This window comes from Phyllobates terribilis, unplaced genomic scaffold (genome assembly GCF_046119375.1).
Source record: "Phyllobates terribilis strain yellow unplaced genomic scaffold, ASM4611937v1 Scaffold_1__5_contigs__length_1240528914, whole genome shotgun sequence".
Taxonomy (NCBI): Eukaryota; Metazoa; Chordata; class Amphibia; order Anura; family Dendrobatidae; genus Phyllobates; species Phyllobates terribilis.
Window position 1 is genome coordinate 787,840,573 of NW_027362761.1, and position 20,181 is coordinate 787,860,753.

Sequence of the window (20,181 nt, forward strand, 5' to 3'; positions counted from 1 at the left end):
TTCAATAAAACTTGACAAAATACGGATGTGTGAATAGACCCTAAGGGAGCATCTCTAAACTGGCTAGTAGAGCGTGTTACCAGTGTGTGTGTGTGTGTGTGTGTGTGTGTGATTCCTTTCTTTTTAATACAAATAATGCCCATTAGCCTTTTTATCAGACAACCCCTTTAACTTTGACCTTTTATTGTCCCTTTTGAAGGGGTTTTCTGTGATTTAGATTTCTTTTTATTCTGGTTTCTTGGAGTATAAAAATAACATTTTCTGTAATCCTCTATTGCTGCTCCAGCAATGCCTCTCTCCCGCTGCTTCAGGTCTTTGACAGGCAGCAGCGCTGATATCACGAGTGCATCACATGTGACCTTTACAGTCAGTCACTGTTCTGAGCAGTCTAATGATGTCTACATCAAGACGACCGCTGAGCCCAGTGATTTGTAGTGTAGTCGTGACCTCATTGCTGTTGTGATGGGTGAGTATAAAAACATTTAGTGTTTTGTTTTTATTAAAAACGTCTTCAGCCCATATAATAACGAAGTTAGTCCCTTTTGTCAGTTTGATATTTCTTCATATGGTAAACTTGCCTATTCTCACCCAAACTTCTCATTATGATTTTTAGCCCTCACTTGACAAGCACTTGGTGAAGTGGATATCCTGGACAGCTCGAGGTTTTCTTGCTCCTCTCGCCGCAGCAACAGGTGGAATTATCAGCCAAGAAGTTCTGAAAGCTGTCTCTGAAAAGTTCTCTCCTTTACAACAATGGGTAAGTATTCCCAGCTCCCATTTAAGATTTCACTTTTTGCAGGTCTTATCTTGCTGATCTGGCCTAGAGCACCAGGATAAGACCCTGCCTCCCCAGAGCACGGGTATATCTTTAACTCAAAACTGCAAACACTGATTACACAAGAACCACAAGACTGATTTCTTCACCTCCGGTATCATTTTAATCACTGCAGCAGCCCCAACATGACACTGCCTTTTAATTTACTTGGCAAAATCCTTCTGACAAGTTTCCTTTTAATGCTGAACGAGTATGTTGTCAATGCTCATAGCTTCCGCTGTAGGAACTAACCGCCACTGTCCTTTTCATTATGCATGTTGTGAAGTGATAATACTTCTGCATTGAAGGCAACCTCTCTGGTATCTTCTCGTCAGTGCCATGCATCTCCAGGTTCACCGGCCACGTCATACCTAGGCTCGGCCTCGTGCCCTAATGTTATGCGCCTTCCATGTTGCCTGCCACGTGACCGTCCGGTGTGGTTAGGTGACCCAGTGACATGGTTTCCGAGCACCGTCTCCACCGTGTCACGATATACATTATGTCAGATGCGCTCCATACCTTTTGGGTTACCTCCTCCCTCATTTAGAAGCAGTTATAAAACACCTTAGATATGACCTATCCCCTCCTGACGAAACTGAAGGTAAAGACGCACGTCGAGGCGGGGCTTTTAGGTTACGGTCTCACTAATTCAACTATGGCTAAAGATATTTCCTATAATACAGCGGTATGTAAAAGTTTTGGCACCCCTGGTTAAGGGAAATGTGTAATCTTTAACTCTAGCCCTTTAGAGATCATTTCATCTTCAGCTTGCTTAACTGTCCACAATAACACTAATTTTGACCAAGGTTGCCCAAACTTTTACATACCACTGTATATTGGCTGATCATGACTATTAATTTATATACGGTCATACCTTTGTGTGCAAATATATAATGTGTCAATGGTTATGTCTTCTCCATGTAATACTCTGCCTATCAAGTGCATATTGACATCTATTAACTTCCCTCCTTGGATATATGGTACTACAGCTACAATTTATTCAGCACTTTGCCATTTGTATTTTACCTATGTAGCAGTATCCTTTATTTTTTGTGAGATACCTCTTGTTCCTTATCTTTGTTTCATATAATGGTCCCTTGACTCTTACAAGGGTCCTCTTTTCTCTCCTGTATTTTGGATCTAGTATTTTACTGTATCTACACTACATTAATAAATATATTTTTTTATAAACTAACTATTTCTGGCTCCCTTATCTATCTTGTATGTTATATACCTTTTAATGATATGATGTATTGCTTTAGACACCAAATTCAATTGGGTAATTCTGGCAAGCTAGGCCTTTATATTATTTATTATGAAAGCCCCTGGACTCGCTACCACTGGAAGTTCCATTAAATTATATAGTTTGTATCTGTGTTTTTTTTTTCTCTATTTTTAGCTTTTTCTGGATGCCATGGAAATTGTGACTCCATTAGACCAGATAAGCCAAGAAGAGTTCCTTCCTAGGTATGACTTTTACCTGTGATGTCAGTAGAATTGTGAACGCCAGGGGTGGGCAATTAATTTTTCCAAGGGGGCACATGAGAGACTGTAGTGGAGGGACCAACCAATCGTCCGAACTTGCTTAGATCTGATTTATTATGTAACACAGGTACTTTAGATGCAGCGACACAGAAACACAGAGCAGCCAGTACATGGTTAATAAACAAGGGGGATTTACTGTAACAGGGTCAATCTCCACGCAGGGAGTAACAGGGGAAATATGGGGACAACAAGGGAAGTAGCAGGTAATATGCTATAACTGACAAGCCACAGTTGGGCTAGATGCAGCAGAGTCAACACTGTTGTAATCGGCAGTTTTTACACTTGGCTGACGCTAGCTCCTCACAAGGCAGTTGCCGGTTGGTGCTGGTGTTGCTTTCTTCCGGCTTCCCCCGCTTAAACAATGCTCCATCTTCTGGTGGCAGCGGGCGGTCTCCGGTTTGACCCGCTGAGCCCCTAGTCCATAACACGGCACCTCACTTGCTCGGCTCCAGGGATCCTGCGTCTCTTCTCCCTCTAGTCGGGCTTGGCTCCCACTGTCCACTGCTGCTTTTCCCGCACAAAAACTCCTTTTCCACCCTCTTCCTAGACACAAGCTCAGCATCCCGGTCACCTGACTCCTAAGCTCTCTCTCTGGACACATCCCCCTGCAACAAGAGGCACTGCCCCGGTAGTTCCGGATCCCTTGTTCTGAAAGTACTTACACCCCGGTCTTCCCCCTTACAATTATTTTAGATTTTATCACTTAAAGGGAATTTGTCCTCAGGTTTCTGCTATGGTATCTGATGGCAGCATAATGTAGAGACAGCAAGCCTGATTCTAGCGATGTATCACTTACTGGGCTGCTTTGGGACAGTTTTTTATGGAATCTCTGCTCTAGATGTAGCAGTTCTCTGAATGCTGAGCTCTTTATAACCCTGCCCACACCACTGATTGGCAGCTTCCTATGTACACTGAATTGTCAGAAAGCTGTGGACGGGGCTACACCATTAGCCCGACATGTGAGTCAGTCATCTAGTGATAATCTCCTGCTGATAAAATACTGGTTGCATTGAAACTACAGCACACCGCTTAATAAGAGACACATCCCTGTAATCGGGCTTCCAACTACTACATTATGCTACTCTCAGATTAAATAGTAAAAACGTGCTGACATATTCCCTTAATTCTGTATAATATTAAACTATGGTTCATACATATTACCATAAGGCTTATTGTAGTATGTATTCTAATCAGAAACAGCTAATCTAAACCATATAATTACTGCTTTTCATACCCTTTATAAAAAACAGAAAAATCGTGCTGCCCCTGTTATTCAGCCCTTGCACAATGATCAACATTTCCCCTATAGAGTATGAAGCCCCCAGTCAGCCCACTCCCTCACAGAATGATGTCCTCACAGCCCCTTTCACACAGTATAATGGCACTCCTAATGCGCATTTTATGAATCTAGCTAAAGACTAATGCTTATATTAAAGGGAACCTGTCAGATTAATTTTTTTTTTTTTCTACTGAAAGATTTTAACTTAAATTATGCTGATTGCACAAAGTCACGTTAGAAAATGCATAATGTGTAATATTTAGAAAATGATGTATAACATATCTGCACTCAGGACCGCTCTTCTCCTCTCTCCTCCAAAGTAGCTGAAACATTTGATAAGCTGTAGAACAAGTACATGTTGAATGACAACCTCTTCTCCATTAGTGGGGGGCACGGCCATGCTGTTATTACCATTATCCTCTAGTTATAATGGTTCTAATCGAAATCTAATTAATTCTCTGTCATTTCTGAGGTGTCTATTCACAGCGGCCACAGTTGTGAATCCTCATAGCGCGCACTGCTGTGAGCATTCTCCAGGAGTGGGCAGGCATGTGACTGCAAGTATACAATTTGCATACATGCGGTCACGTGCCAACTAGACGTGCGCGGCCTTGCTCAATACAAATACTTGCCACCCGCTCCCAGCATCGGAGAATCGTGTCCTTGCTCAATATGCACACTGTGAGGATACACAAGTCTGCAGTCACATAAAATGTCTACAGAATTGTACTGCCCTCCTCATGCCTGGGCAACCTCTGTAAGGCTTACTATTACGGCAACATTTGGCTACACCTAGTCTCTACAAAGCATTGGAAGCTCACAGGTTTTTTTCGGACAAGTAATTATGGGAGGGTTTTTTTTGCTATACATGGGCTTTATTTTTAGGTCGCTGTCATATTTCTATTTTTTTTTCTTTAAATATCAGGCAATATTTGTGAAAAAATGACCACACAGGACCGCTAAAATACCTTTGTTCCACATTCCGTAACAATTATTTTTAGCTATTAGACACACTTTTACGGGGGTGGGGCTAGTAACAGTGTTTTGGATTGACAGTGGCATTTTTGTTTTCGCCTGTTTTTTCATTTATTTTATTTTACACATTGTACCATCCCGTAAGGTCATAACAGAACTTTTTTTTTTTTTTCTTCAAGATGAGGGGGAGCATTTAAATATTGAAATATTTTTATTTTCATGTTATTTCTGCTGTAAATGGGGCTGTTATGGCTCCAGTTACAGGGGAAATGCAGCTTAGCAGGGGCTGTCCGGGTCTTCTATGACCCAGCAGCTTCTGCTCCTTCCCTATATACAGTGATTGTATGATTGTTGTGCGCCATCGGCGCTTCTTATTACTGCATGCACAGCACTTGTTTAGCATTGTGTATACAGCGATCGAGAAGGCACAGAAGGTAATAAACCGTCTCTGCTTTCTCTATGGGGACTCCGGCTGCACTTCCGCATCTGCACATTGGGTGTAGCCCTGCTACGTTTTAGAATGTCACTATAGGGTAGTAGGACAAAAAAAGTCCATGGGTGGTCCAGAAGCAGTTAAAGACTTGTCAAGTGTCAGGGTCTGCACTTATTTTATTCCTGTTGCTCCACTAAATATTTTTTGTTTGTTTTTACAAAATCAGCCATGCAATTTCAGAACAGTGGGCCTTTTTATTTACTGGTAGTCTTTTTTTTACCAAGGGGGTGTGACTAACAAGGGAGTTTTGCAGAGCAGTTAGTAGGCAACTGAGCTCATTTGTGAACCAGGTGCCTATTGTAAGGACCATACAAATTAGCACTAAATAAAAAGAAAACTGCTTACTCAGGGGAGCAGCGAGAATAATAGAAGAGCAAAATCTTGCTACTTTGATCTCATGACAGGTCCTCTATGACACTCTATTCCCCGCACTTGCGCAGTGAGGCTGTGTGATTACCAGCTTCACTGCGCATGCGCTATGACCCTCTGTTCCCCGCATGTGTGCAATGAAGCTGGTAATCACACAGCCTCACTGCGCAGACGCGGGACCAGTTGCCGGATATGTACAAATGCGCATGCGCCCCACAATATCAACTCTTGCCGGGAGCAGTAATACATGGGCAACGCCAGCAGTGACTGAATGTGAGAATCACACCCCTATGACTGAACGAGCAGGTAGGATCTAAGTATATTAAAGATTATAAAATCAATATAGCTGCATAAATTTTAATGGAAAAAGCTGGTTAGTGATGCACTAACAACGCTATGGGGGCAGTATAGAGGGCAGCTAGGACGTGACAGGTTCCCTTTAACTTTAAAGAAAGGAATGAATGCAAAACAAGGCCCCACTGTAAAACTAGAGAAACCATGGGTCGTCTGGAGCTACTGTAATGGATAGACTAAGCTGTGCTTCTATAGATTGTGTTTCCCACTCATGGATAGATAATGGTGCAGCACATATACTCCTATGTGGCCTTCCAAATAGTCTACGTTTTTGGGGCAGGTGAATGGGATGGTTGTATTGTTTATATTTTATAAAATGATAAAACCTTTCTAGAAAAAAAATAACACCTAAAAAAAGCGCTATGTTGTGGTTTTTAGCTGACAATCCATTTTCCCTTGCCATTTAAACTACTGAGGTCTTCTTGTTTCTCTAATTTCATAAAACTTATCCCAAATTGCGCTAATCTTTGTTCTTGTCCAGTCTAATGTTATGCTAATTTGTTGGTATTTTTGTTTAATCCACAGAGGTGATCGATATGATGCTCTCCGAGCTTGTATAGGAGATACTTTTTGCCGGAAGATTCACAGCTTAAATATTTTTTTAGTAAGTAACCTCCCTACCCCATTCATTTTGTGTGCATGGGGATAAATATCAGCATCTGACATTACCTTCCTATTTACACACAGTTCACTTCTTCCTGCCCAAAGATATAAAGCTGATGAACTTGTATAAATTTGCCATCATTGGCTAGTAAATGTGCAGTGATTGTACGATCAATGAGAGTTTACTCATGTATAGTTGATTGACCTTTTTCTCCTTCCCCCATGACGGCACCACGGAGAGAGGGGATCCGCCCTTCAATGACAGGAAACCTGCAGATAAAAGGGCGGTACCTCTCTCCCTCATCAGTAGATTTCTTGTCCTTGACTGGATCCTACAGTTCCTAAAGGAGGCATACCTGCGGGGTGCCAGAAGATGAGTGTCGTTGGAAGCCAGACCCTGCCAGTCCGATCCAGGCAGCGGGGGTTCCCTTCCTCGGCTGGTGAGGTGCCCTGAAGCGCCACCGCTGGGGTCAGAGGCCTTTAGGATGTGGGGGGGGGTCCAGACAAAGTCGAGCGGGGCCTATCAGGGCCCGCTGTGGCTTGCTGCCCTGGACCCTCCCCCTGGTTGCGGCAGGTGCGATCGCGGCACTGCTCGGCGGCAATCTAAAGACTTCTGGGAGCTCCTGCGGGTGCACCAGGCGCCTCCTGGTGGCGCAGCGCCTCCTGGTGGCGCAACGCCACAAAGCATGACTGGGAAACCAGTCTGCGCAGGCGCGAGCGTCCCCCGCGGATGCGGGGGTGGAGGGGTGCACCGGAACACCGCAAGCGCTATGGGAGGGACTCCCAGAGCCTTAAGACAGCTGGGGGCGCCAGTAAATGAGTTAAAAACCTGCGGTAGCTGCCACATGTACGGCCAGGTCATTAATGGTCTGTCTAGACCAGCTTGAAATGCAACTGCGACAGAAAACGTCTAGAGACACAATGCTAGAATCCGTCCCGGTAATGAACGGGGCAGCGGCCTTCCTACGGGACGCCTCGGCGGACTCTGTCAGATTAGGAGACAGGGCTCGCTAATGCGGCCAGGCGAGCCCTCTGGCTTAAATGTTGGCTCGGGGACTCACAAACAAAATCGAGATTGTGTTCCATCCCCTGTGAGGGTGAATTTCTATTTGGGACCCACCCTTGATGACATCTTAGAGAAAGCGGGGGATAATAAAAAGCGGTTCCCTATCCTATCTAACACTGCTTACAGGAAGCCCTCGAAGCAAAACGTTTATCCGCAGAAAGCCCCCTAAAGATCAGGATAAGTGGGAGGACAGGAGAAGGAAAACCAACGGGTTCCTATTCAACAAATCCCCCAATGATGGCAGAAAGCCCTCCCAATGAGGATTTGCCCCGGGTGGGGGGAAGGCTATCAGATTTTCTCCCAGCCTGAGAAACCATATCCAACAGCTCATGGATTTTGAACCTAATAAATTCAGGTCTGAAATTCCAGTTCCTCTCATTTCCACAGCCAAACTTTGTATTAACCCCCAAAAGGTCCTCAAACGAGGAGCAGTTGGCCTTGGAGCAAGAAATCAGAGGACTGGTAGGGAAAGCAGTCCTTCAGGAGGTCCCTAAGGGGGAGAAAGGCGAAGGCTTTTACTCTCCTCTATTCCTGAGGAAAAAAACAGATGGGACTTACAGGACAATTATAAATTTAAAAAAGCTGAACAGGCTTTGGAAGGTGGAAGCCTTCAAGATGGAGACAATAAAATCATCAGTAAAAATGCTGTTTCCCGATTGTTTCATGGCCGTTCTGGATTTAAAGGATGCCTATTATCACGTCCCAATACACAAAGGTTACCAGATGTTCCTCAGAGTAGCAGTTCACATAGGTGGAGTGGTCAAACACTATCAATACACCGCCCTCCCATTCGGCATCGCCATAGCCCCAAGGGTATTCACCAAAGTTATCACGGAGGTGATGGCACATCTAAGGGAACAGAACATCCTGGACGACTTTCTGGTAATAGGCAGTTCCTTCCTACACTGCAGAACTCATCTAGGAAAGGTCATGGATTCCTTGGACACACTTAGGATGGCTTTTGAATCTGAAAAAATCTAAAACAGAGCCATGCAAGGTACAGGAATATCTGGGCGTCGTGTTGGATTCAAAAAGACAAGAGTGTTGTCTCCCATCAAGGGAAAATTCACAAGATTCTAGACCAAATATCGCGGGCAAGGACCCACCCATCTATGACCCTACGGAAAGCCATGTCCCTTCTAGGCTCCCTGACGGCGTGTTTCCCGGGTGTCCAATGGACACCAGGGCCCTGCAGTGGGAAATCTTAAAGGTTAGAAAAATCTCTAAAAGGGCATTTAGAAGGGCAGCTAACTGCAGAAACCACACTTTCCCTAGAGTGGTGGGTGAAGATGGGCAATCCCCACACCTCAAATCCTGACCACAGACGCAAGCCCCGGGGGCTGGGGGGCTCACCTCAACAAACTTGTAGCTCAGGGGGTCTGGACAGAACATCTGAAGCCAGTTTCCTCAAACATGAAGGAGCTTCTAGCCGTAGAGTTTGCACTCCGGAAATTCATACACACAATCCAAGGCCACCACGTGAGGGTGTTCTCGGACAACCGAGTAGTAGTAGTAGCGTACCTGAACCATCAGGGGCGTACCCGGTCCCATTCTCTGATGCAAGCGACAGAGGTCATCTTTCATTTAGCTGAGGAAAACTTACAATCCCTATCAGCCCTACACATAAAGGGATAGAAAATCGCACGGCAAACTTCCTGAGTCGGACCCAGCTAAGGCAGGGCAAGTGGGCGTTAAATCAGTCAGTTTTCCGTCAGATTGTACAAATGTGGGGACGTCCTTCCGTAGACCTGTTCGCCAACAGTCGGAACAAGAAAACGGACTCATTCTGCACTCTAGATCCCAAAGGGAACCCCATAGTTTTAGATGACTTTATGATCCCACGGAGTCTCCCTCTAGCTTACGCTTTTCCTCCAACCGCCCTGATTCCAGCTATTCTGAGGAAAATCAGGGAAGAGAAAGTGAGAGTAATCTTGATAGCCCACTTCTTGCCTAAGAGGGCGTGGTTTTCTTGGCTGAGGATGATGTCAATCTCCGACCCATAGTTTCTTCCGGACCTTCTTTCGCAGGGTCCGGTACTTCATTCTCGTGCATCAAACTTACACTTGACAGCCTGGAATTTGAGAGGGCTCTTCTGAAGAACAAAGGATTTTCCCCAAATCTCATCACCACACTACTTCAAAGTAGGAAACCCGTGACCACCAAACTTTACGGGAAAACTTGGAGGAAGTTCCTTTGTCTCGGGTTCCAGGCTAGGAGGGGAGGTTCCATTAACAGCTATCCTAGAATTCTTAGAGGGGTTTGGAACAGAGCCTGGCCACAAGTACCTTTTTAAAAGTCCAAGTTACTGCACTGGGCGCCCTATACAACTTTGATCTGGCCAGGGATAGATGGGTATCTAGGTTCATTAAGGCATCATCTAGATCCCGACCCATCCCCTCTTGAAATACTTTCCCTTGGGATTTAAACTTGGTCCTTTTCAGCTTTTAACAGAGGCCCCTTTTGAACCTCTGTCAGGAGCATCCCTAAAAATCCTATCCCTCAAGACAATTCTTTTCTTTTAGTAGCTCTCACATCAGCACGTAGGGTCAGTGATATTCAGGCCCTATCTGCAGGCCCTCCCTTCACACAAATCTTGGAGGATAGGGTTACGCTGAGAACTGACCCTGCCAAAAGTGGCGTCAAGATTCCACAGGTCTCAGGAAATCACCCTCCCTTCTTTCTGCCCCAATCCTAGGAACAAGAGAGAGACTTGCATACGCTAGACGTCAGAAGGTGCCTAATCCGTTACCTAGAGGCAACACGAGTGTAGGGAGGATAGTTCTTTGTTTGCTTTCAGGGTCCTCGTAAGGGGGGAAAAAAGCTTCTAAGGGCACGCTGGCCAGATGGATAAGAGAAGCCATCACACTATTGTACTCCTTACGAGGGGAAACTGCCCCGGAGAAACTGAAGTCCCACTCAACAAGAACGGTGGCAGCCTCCTGGGCAGAGAAGGCCGGTGCCACAATAGAGCTGATATGTAGAGCGGCAACCTGGTCTCCCCCCTCTACTTTCTTCAATCACTAGCGGCTAGACTTAACCTCTTCTTCAGACCTTACTTTCGGAAGAAGAGTTCTGGAAGCTGTTGCCCCCCCCCCCCTAATGATTCACTTCTCTGTAATTCTCTCTGTGGTGCCGTCATGGGGAAAGGAGAAAGACGTAGTTACTTACCGGTAACGGGATTTCTCAGAGCCCATGACGGCACCCGTACATTCCCTTCCTTCACGTGTGGGTGCACACACTTATTAGTTGCCTGTTTGTAGCCACATGGTGTTTCTGATAACATTTCAAGAACTTAACTTTTGTGTTACTAATCTGGTGGTCCTCTCATGCTCTGTAAACAACGGATGTGGGAGAGAGATACCGCCCTTTTATCTGTAGGTTTCCTGTCCTTGAAGGGCGGATCCCCTCGCTCCGTGGTTCTTTCATGGGCTCCGAGAAATCCCGTTACCGGTAAGTAACTACGTCCCTTTTTTTGTTCGTTTTTTTAATTTAGTAGTAGCCTACAAAGATTCTGTCAACAGTATATCCCTATGTGTAAACGGGTAACTGTTTGTAATTGGCAGACAAGACTGGAAGAGTGATCAAAATCAGACGGATTGATATGATCACTATTAGATATAAATACGTGTATTAAAAGAATTAACAACTTACAATATTGTTGATTGGTGCTCATCTACACATTTTTATTTTCTGTCTGTGTAAGGACCCTAAGGCTACTACTGGTCAATGAAAGAAAGCAAATGTATGGGGACTCTAATTTGCATTGTTTGAAGGGAATCTGCCCCCATCCTTATGTTGGACAGCATGAATTGGTGACGGACATGGAGATTTCAGAAATAGCCCATTATTTATGAAAATATTCTAGAATCTTAGTATTTTATCTCTTGTGATTTTTTTTTTTTCTTCAGTTTACATTTGCAGACTAGATTTAGTGTATTGATTTTATCTTAGACCTGTATGAAGGGTTTGATTGACTTCTGTCGGCAGGTTGGATGCGGTGCTATTGGCTGTGAAATGCTGAAAAATTTTGCTCTCTTGGGGGCAGGCTCTGACTCCAACCGCGGTTTGGTAAGTACACAAACCATACACAATAGATTTACACTGTGCGCACAATTATTACGCAATTTGTATTTTTGATGATTAATTTTAATATTGAACTACAATGCTGTTGGCCAATCCGAAAGATTAATAAACCTGAATATTTAGGTAAAAGTGAGGTTTTGTCTTTCTTAAAACAATCTCTGTGGGCATAATTATCGGGCAACTATATTATTGTGCAGAATTATTATGTAAGTAAATGAAAAATGTAAATTTTCCCATCTCAGTTTATTTTCATCTGTTAACAAGAGAATAATAACTAAACAGCTCAAAATGTACAAAAATACATTTGACATTTGTGGAAAAAATCATTGCCCAATGTAGCCCCCCTTTTCAATAACAATCATAAGCCTTCCTTCCATGCAGTCTGTCAGTTTCTTAATTTGTTGACTATCAACCTTTTGGGCAGCACCGACCACAGCCTCCCAGACACTGATCAGAGAGGTGGACTTTGTTCTTTCACTGTAAATCTCCTATTTAAGAAGGGCCACCAGTTCTCTGTAGGGTTTAGGTCAGTTAAGGAAGGGGGCAATGTCATTATTCTTTCATCTTTAATACTTTTACTGGCAGCCAAGAAGTGGAGTATTTAATGCATGTGATAGTGCATTGTCCTGCATAAAAATCCTGATTTTTCTTGAAATATGCAATCTTCCTGTATCACTGCTTGAAGAAAGTGTCTTCTAAAAACTGGCAGTAGGTTTGGGAGTTAATTTTGAGTCCATCTTCAACCTGAAGAGGTCTAGCCAGCTCATCTCTAATAATACCAGTTTATAGCCGTACCCCATCTCCACCTTGCTGGTGTCTGAGTCGAAGTGGAGGTTTTTGCCCGGTACTGATCTAGCCAGCCATCCTGCAGCATCATGCAGCTCCACCTTTCCTACATACAATTTGGACATCTGCCTCCTGATGAACCTAAACGATTGGGGAAATGCGTCGAGGCGCTTTTGTGATGCAAGATAAGTTTATCAATTTACTCTCGTCAAAACTTTTATCTGTATTTCTTTGTATGTATCCCGCGCTAGGCAGGATCGGAATAGGAACTTATCAGGGCTATTTAAGCTTATATTTAGAATCCTCCTTAGGGAGTTATGTCATCTATCTACTCAGATAGTGCTTGCTTTTAATACATGGGATTTTGGTGTATTTTTAAGAATATTAATAAAGATATTGTTTTAGAGGATCTATATGTTCACGCCACAACAATTTCTTCTTAGTATATTGCATATGTTAATTTCTTGACCGATACTGATCTAGCCACGGTCCCATCCATCTAGTCTAGGGATGGGGAACCTCCGGCCCGTGGTGTCCTTTTCTGCGCCCCCCGGGCAGATACCGTCAAGTGTCACTCTGATTTATTCAGTCCATAACACCTTTGAAAAATCTGTCTTCAAATAGTTCTTGGCCCAGTTTTGACATTTCAACTTTTGTCTTGTTCAGTGGAGGTCAGGTTGCAGCCTTCCTTACCTTGGCCATGTCTCTGAGCACCTTGTACTTCTGGGCTCTCCAGGGAGGTCGTAGTTCTGGAATATGACAGTACTGGATGATAATGACTTCCTGGTCACTTCACATTTGATTCTTCTCATAATTTTTGCAGTTAAAGGGTTTGTCCAAGTTTGGCACGGAAGTCTGTAGTCACTCTATATAACTGCAGACTTGTGAATCCGCACAGTGTGCCCTGACAGTGCTGGCGGTGAGACCAGACAGTCCTATGACTGCAAGTATGCAATATGCATACTTCTGGCCACATTGTGACTAGACATGCGCAGCCTTGCTCATTCCACTGGAGTTGAGCCTGGACGCGAACGTCTATGCAAAATGAGTCTGGGAGTATACATATCGCATACTTGTGGTTACATGACCATGCTGCTGATAGGATTCTCTGGTGACTGCAGACTTGTGAATCCTCAGTGCGGGCTGTTAAATTGTAACTACAGACTTCTGTGCCAAACCTAGACAACCCCTTTTAATTGGGGTCTTTTTTTTTTCTCAACACGTTTTTTGCCACCCTGTTGACTGTTTTGCAACAAACCCTTTTTAATGGTTCTGTGATCATGCCCCAACATCTTAGCAATTTCATCATCAATCTGTAAAATGTGTTTCGCAGTCAGTTAAATAGCTTTTTGGCCCATTTTGCCTGAGGGAAAACAAGCTGGCCTAAAAATTCTGCATACCTTGATAAAGGGTGCTGGTATCCTTAGGCCGCAACCTCCCGTATTACACAAATATACTTCACCTGATCTGCTTTATCTAATAAGTCTTCAAGGTTATACAGCTTGAAATTGGAAAATAGGTGTAAAAATGATGATATGGTCAAAATACTCACTTGCCTAATAATTGTGTACACATTGTATGGGAAAACGTATCCAGTATGCTTGCTATAAACATGCCACCAATTTAGCAAGATCATGGCTATGGAGCACAGCAGCTCAGAGTGACGTGGCATATGAGCTGCCATTCTGTATGACTCTTTAGTAGTAAAAAGTTAAAAGCCAAATAAGAGCACATGACAGTTTGTGGACCTCCCATATAGAGGCTGTGCACTTGCCTTGGTGAGTCCAGCACTGAAGTGAATTCATTTCTATAGAGGTTGCAGCAAGAGGTCTGTTCCCCTGCTTCATCTACCTCGTCTCTTATTGTGCTAAGTATTCCTACTCCCTACTCATTAAGAGAATCTGTTTTTCAGAATATTTTAGTTTGAGGGGCTGTGATGGGGTTAAAAAGGACTCCTAAATTCAGAAAAAAAGTAGATTTCTCTGAGATTTATTATAAAGGTTCTTACATGTGCTTTTATATTAATTGTACTATTTAAATACAGTTTTGTTGAAAAACAGTGACCCCAAGATCTATTCTAGAAGTACTGTATTTGAATGAATACTACTGTTGTATTTTTTAGATTACTGTAACAGACCCGGACTTAATTGAAAAATCAAACTTGAACAGACAGTTTCTTTTCAGGCCTTACCACATTCAGGTATGATAACCTTTTAAAAGGATTATTTTTGAGGAATTGTAGTGAATTGCCTCAAGGAGTAATTTTCACTGTGTGATGCACAGCGTTAAGCGACCGCCAACATGTTTGCACACTGCGCTTCAGTTATGCACAACAGTCTGTAATGGATCGTTCAGTACACTTAGGCTGCCGCTGTTTTAGGCAGCGCTTGTCCTTTTTACACAGGACGATGTGCTGCCAAGAACAGTGATCTTTTTTGCAAACTCCAAGATCATTTCATCCTGCAAACAAGCTTTTTGCTTGTTCATCGGATGATCGTCAGCCTGTTTAGACTATACGATTTTCGTGAAGCGATAGTTCCCAGGAGAGCGCTTTCACGATAGACTTGCAGTATAAGGCTATGTTCACATGTTCAGCAATCATCCGTTAGAATGTGTCCAGCAGCAATCCTTTGGCAAAAAAGTGGAAAACTGATCCGTTAATTAGCCATTCATTTTCTTCCAATTAAAACAGATCCTTTACAAATGAAAGAAAAACGGATGGCTATTTAACAGATCTGTTTTCCGTAGACTTCAATGTTCAAAAAAAAAAAAACATCTGATTTCAACTGGATCCGGTTTCTTTTCTTTTTTTTTTTTTTGTTTTTTAGCCAGACAATGAGTTGTCTCTGCACAACTTTTTAGTTAACGGATTGCTGCCGGAGTCGATCCCATATAATAAATTTAAATATATATGGGACAGAATTTGGAATACCATATGTGATCATGCAAATATTTGGCGGATTGCCTTGTGGCAGTGCTCTTTCAGCAGGGACAAGAGGACTCATGAAATATGCTTTAGGGCACCTTCTAACCTACTATAGTCTGATATTTTTTCATTTTGTTTTGTCAGAAACCTAAAAGCTGTACTGCTGCTGCTGCAACCTTGGGCATTAATCCCCAGTTGAAAATTGAACCACGTCTGGATAAAGTGTGTCCTGCCACTGAAAATATCTACACGGATGATTTTTACAGTAAGCAGGACGTCATTGTGACCGCCCTGGACAATGTGGAAGCCAGGAGATACGTAGACAGGTAGCTGTACGTGTAACTGTTTCTGTGTCTGAAACAGATTTATTCATTATGCTGTGTGATGTCCTAGAAACTTTTATGTACTAATTTCTTTATATTTTTTCACAGTCGATCTGTATCCAACATGTGCCCCCTACTTGACTCCGGGACCATGGGGACGAAAGGACACACAGAAATTATTGTACCTTGCTTAACAGAGTCGTATAACAGTTATGTAAGCAAAATATATCAAATCACATTCCATTCATTTTGTTTTCAGAAATATAAATTACCCACTCATCTCTTAAAGATCTCTTTCATCTTCGCATCAGAATTAAAACGTCCAAAAGTCAGGATGCATATGTTTTAAAGGTGATCGGTCAGTAAGATCAGCCCCTCGAACTGCACATATGGGCATGCAGGTCTATGAAACGTAAATCCATAGACACCATTATGTCTTCTATTGCTTCATTGGTAAGTAATTAGCTTTTTCAGTCATATGTAAGTGAAGCATTAAGTGCTCTAGGCACAACCAAGCACTTAACCTTGGGAGGCAAAGGCTCCTTATTTCCCTGGCCAACACCAGCTTGATTGATAGCTCACTGTCTGAATTTCCTATCCTGGCTCCTGATGTCATATAGACAGTAAGCTATAATTTAAGCTAAAGACTGGTGCTGGGCGGAGAAACAAGCTCTGGAAGCAGTGGCTCCTTAAGAGCTCTGTCACACCCAGAGCACTCAACACCTCATTTGCTTATGTATGAATATGCTAATTTCTTAGGAATGCAGCAACAGATAGGTTTTAAAAGTGTCAATGGATTTACATTTTAAAGACATGCAGGCCCATAGAAATGTTTCAGGGGAAGGGGTTGATCTTATTGGCAGATTCCTTTTAAAGGGGTAACTTAGTTCATCCCCATGTTTTACTCTGTTTCCTCCCATACTCCAAAGATATACTGAATTTATTGATGATGATGTAAAATAGATAAATTGTGCACTTGTCCTATTTTAATTACCGCATTTTGCAGATTATCAGAAGCACCCCAAATGTTGGGGTGCAAAATAGGAAAAAAATGTTGTTTTTTTTAATAAAATGGTGCGCATTATAATCCTTTTTACCTGGGGGGCAGCGGTGGTGGAGCGGGTGTCACGCATACCGGAGATTGGAGGCGGCTGCGGCAGGAGTCGAGCAATGCTGCGGGCCCCGTCCTCAGAAGAAGTGTCGCTGATTCAAGGGGGCAGCGGGGCGATGCTGAGCCCCGTCCTGAGAAGTCAGCGGTAAGCTGAGGCGAGGTTCCCTATCTCATACGTAGCCCTGCGCTTCGGCAAAATGGCCACCGGAGCATGCGCAGATCGAGATCTTAATCTGCGCATGCTCCCGCTGCCATTTTGCCAAAGCGCAGGGCTATGTTCGGGATAGGGAACCTCGCCTCTGCTCACCCCCGACTTCTGAGGATGGGGCTCAGCATCGCCCCGCTATCGCCACCACCACCTTGAATCAGCAACACTTCTTCTGAGGATGAGGCCCGCAGCCGCCACCAACCTCCTGTATCTGGGACCCCGATCCGACACCGCCCCCCCCCCCCCCTGGTAAAATACCGTAAGTTCGCATTATAAGACGCACCCTCTTTTTCCTCAGAAATTTGGGGGAAAGTGCGTCTTATAATCCGAAAAATACGGTAATAGTACAGGTGGATTATACCTGCCAGCCACACATGAGACCTGGCAAGTGGCTGACAGATGCCACATTGGATGTAAAAGGCATGTCAGTGTTTTTTTTTTTTTTTTTTTACATACTTTCCTTGGACTCATTGATATAGACTAGCAGCCAATAAAAGGTGTGATCTGGCTTTCTTGAGCAGCATCTCATGTTTTGTCAGTAGGAGTTGTCGTAGCGAAGGTTGATTTAAGTGAATAGTAATAGTGGTTATTACAAGTCTGGGGGAAAAAAGCAGAAAGTTATTGAAAATTAAAAAACGTTTTAAAACCATTCTTGCCTTTGTTATGTAGCGAGACCCTCCAGATGAAGAAATCCCATTTTGCACTTTAAAGTCATTTCCAGCAACTATTGAGCACACAATTCAGTGGGCTAGAGATAAGGTACAAAATTATGAATATTTGTAGTTTATATAATCTGTCTTTTTATTTGTGCCTTGTGGTCACTCATTTACTTTATCGTTTTGCAATTTCAGTTTGAGAGCGCTTTTACCCATAAGCCGTCTCTATACAACAAATTTTGGCAGACACATTCAACTGCACAAGACGTTCTACGGGTATGTATATAGCCCCCTAACAAATGTACAAAAGACCCTTTCTCTACACTCTGATCTCCTAGGCTCCTGCACACATTAGTAATATTTAGTCTGGAAATTGTCAATACAACTATCTATTATAATAGAGACTGTCCGTTATTAGATAGCCATTTGAATGCCCCCGGTATACTAAATAAAATAAGAAAAAAAGCCTACTTACCTGCCAGACTAGTGCCGCTACGAGTGCTGTGTCCGCCGGTGATCTCATGACCTTTTTCTTTAGCTAACTGGGGGCACTTAAAAGTGTGTGTTTGTCCAGTACTCGACAACAACCCCTTTAAGCCTTGCTCCCACACGAACTTAATTACCTCTCTTGTTCTTCTGGACGTCTATATAAGGCAGGATAACACAACACAATAAGTACACACAAGGCTTTGTTCACATTGTGCTTACGCCTTTCAATGAGATGCTTCTGCATACAAAGCTCAGTCATCTACACTCTTCCATACTTTAAAAAAAAAAAATATACTAATATATGTCGCCACGACTGAGGCTAAGGCTATGTGCCCACGTTGCGGACCTGAAGCATATTTTTTACGCTTCTCCCTGGCGGGAAAATCGCATGCGGATATTACATGCGGTTTTCCCGCCAGGTAGAAGCGTTTGTGAGGCGTCTTTGCATGCATTTCCGCATGCGGGTTATCAAGCACTTCTCCAAGCATCACTTGGAAAAGTGCTTGACAACTTGTTCAGAATGGTAAAAAATAAAAAAAAAAACTTTATACTCACCTTCTGATGCATTCTCTGCCCCGTCCGGAGGCTTGAGAGGCTCACGCTGTTGTGTGTAGGACCTGCGGTGACGTCATTGAGTCATGTGGTGGGTCACATGACTCAATGACGTGGCAGGTCCTTCAGACAACAGCGCGACGGAGGGAAAACATCAGAAGATAAGTATAAACTTTATTTTATTCTTTTTTTTACAGGTTCTTTGGTACCCAGGTCTGGATGAGAGTCTCCTCTCCTCCAGACCTGGGTACCATCCGCACATTGATTCCGCTGCGCTTCCGCAAAATTAATGAACATGCTGCGGATTTTTGACTGCAGCATATACGCTGCGGAAAAATCCGCAGCATGGGCATTGACATTGCGGAATGCCATTGGGGACCATGGGGTGCGGATATACATGCGTTTTTCAAGCGTTTACGCTGCGGAAATTCCGCAGCATATACGCTTGAAAAACGCTACGTGGGCACACAGCCTAAAAAAGACTTTTTGTTTTTTTGTTGGCCTTTTATGGAGTGCATAGGGCCTATGAATACTTTTGGTGTATGAAGCATACCATATAGACTGTCTATACCATATGTACATATCTAATATGACCCCCTATTCCTCATGGGAGGGGTTGTATGCCATCACTTCCTACACACACACACACACACACACACACACACACACACACACTCTCTCACTCACCATCTATACAGCTAACACCAGAAGGAAGTGTGTGCCTCCAATATGGCCACCCCCAGGAATGTTTTTAAGGCTGCATCCAGTAACTTCTAAACCAAGTCCGTTTCATTTGTAATAAGTAGAAAATGAAAGAAAAATCAGTCCTATAAACCCCATCATATTATCGTTTTGTCACCATGCTTCTTAGAAAGTCAAGTCTTGTGAGAGCTTAGAAGGCTGCTTCCATGTTGTTAAACTACTAAGCAGGAAGCCCAGATGCTGGTTGCAGTGTGTGGAACTTGCAAGATTAAAGTTCCAAAAGTATTTCGATCACAAGGTCAGTAAAACCATTCCAGTCCACAAGGATTACCTGTCGCATTTATTTTCCTACTTAGCGATTTATTGTAGCTTTTTTACAATCCTCTAAAGTTAGAAGATGCAGCTGATTTCCCAATCCCGTGGCATGAATTAGTCTGGGCTACATTTACCCATCTGGGTCTTAAATTTTGACTGTGTAGAATTACACTACATGCATCAGCTTTATCACATGCAGTCATGCTGGATGATCACTTTGGCTAGCCTTTTGGCTGGGTTGTCACGAGTGTATGCTAAATCATCTGTTTTACATGCAGAAAAAAATGACGATTTGTCATCCGTATGACATGTCTTGTCTTTCAAATTTGTATCCAAACTGAAAAAAGGTTGTCACTCAGAACTTCAAGAATTTATTTGGAGGAGTACAGTGTGTTAAAATGACATTAAAAATAGTCAAACCACTGACTTGTTTCGGAATACAATTCCTTAATCTTAGACTGAGATTCTAAGATTAAGGCATTTTATTCCAATAGGTGTCAGTGTTTTGCCAATTTTTAATGTCAATTTTGCA

At 43.2% G+C, this 20,181-nt stretch overlaps 1 protein-coding gene across 2 annotated transcripts in view; it reads left to right on the forward strand.

Annotated features, from left to right (window-relative positions):
* Window positions 1-20,181, forward strand: part of UBA6 (ubiquitin like modifier activating enzyme 6) — a 102,263-nt gene that overhangs the window by 22,467 nt on the left and 59,615 nt on the right. For both annotated transcript variants that reach the window (XM_073637039.1, XM_073637040.1), the window contains exons 14-23: window positions 614-757; window positions 2,214-2,281; window positions 6,355-6,433; window positions 11,486-11,566; window positions 14,490-14,567; window positions 15,438-15,619; window positions 15,725-15,830; window positions 17,605-17,694; window positions 17,787-17,867; window positions 19,504-19,632. In XM_073637039.1, the coding sequence (XP_073493140.1) occupies window positions 614-757; window positions 2,214-2,281; window positions 6,355-6,433; window positions 11,486-11,566; window positions 14,490-14,567; window positions 15,438-15,619; window positions 15,725-15,830; window positions 17,605-17,694; window positions 17,787-17,867; window positions 19,504-19,632 (1,038 nt within the window). The remainder of the gene's footprint in view (window positions 1-613; window positions 758-2,213; window positions 2,282-6,354; window positions 6,434-11,485; window positions 11,567-14,489; window positions 14,568-15,437; window positions 15,620-15,724; window positions 15,831-17,604; window positions 17,695-17,786; window positions 17,868-19,503; window positions 19,633-20,181) is intronic.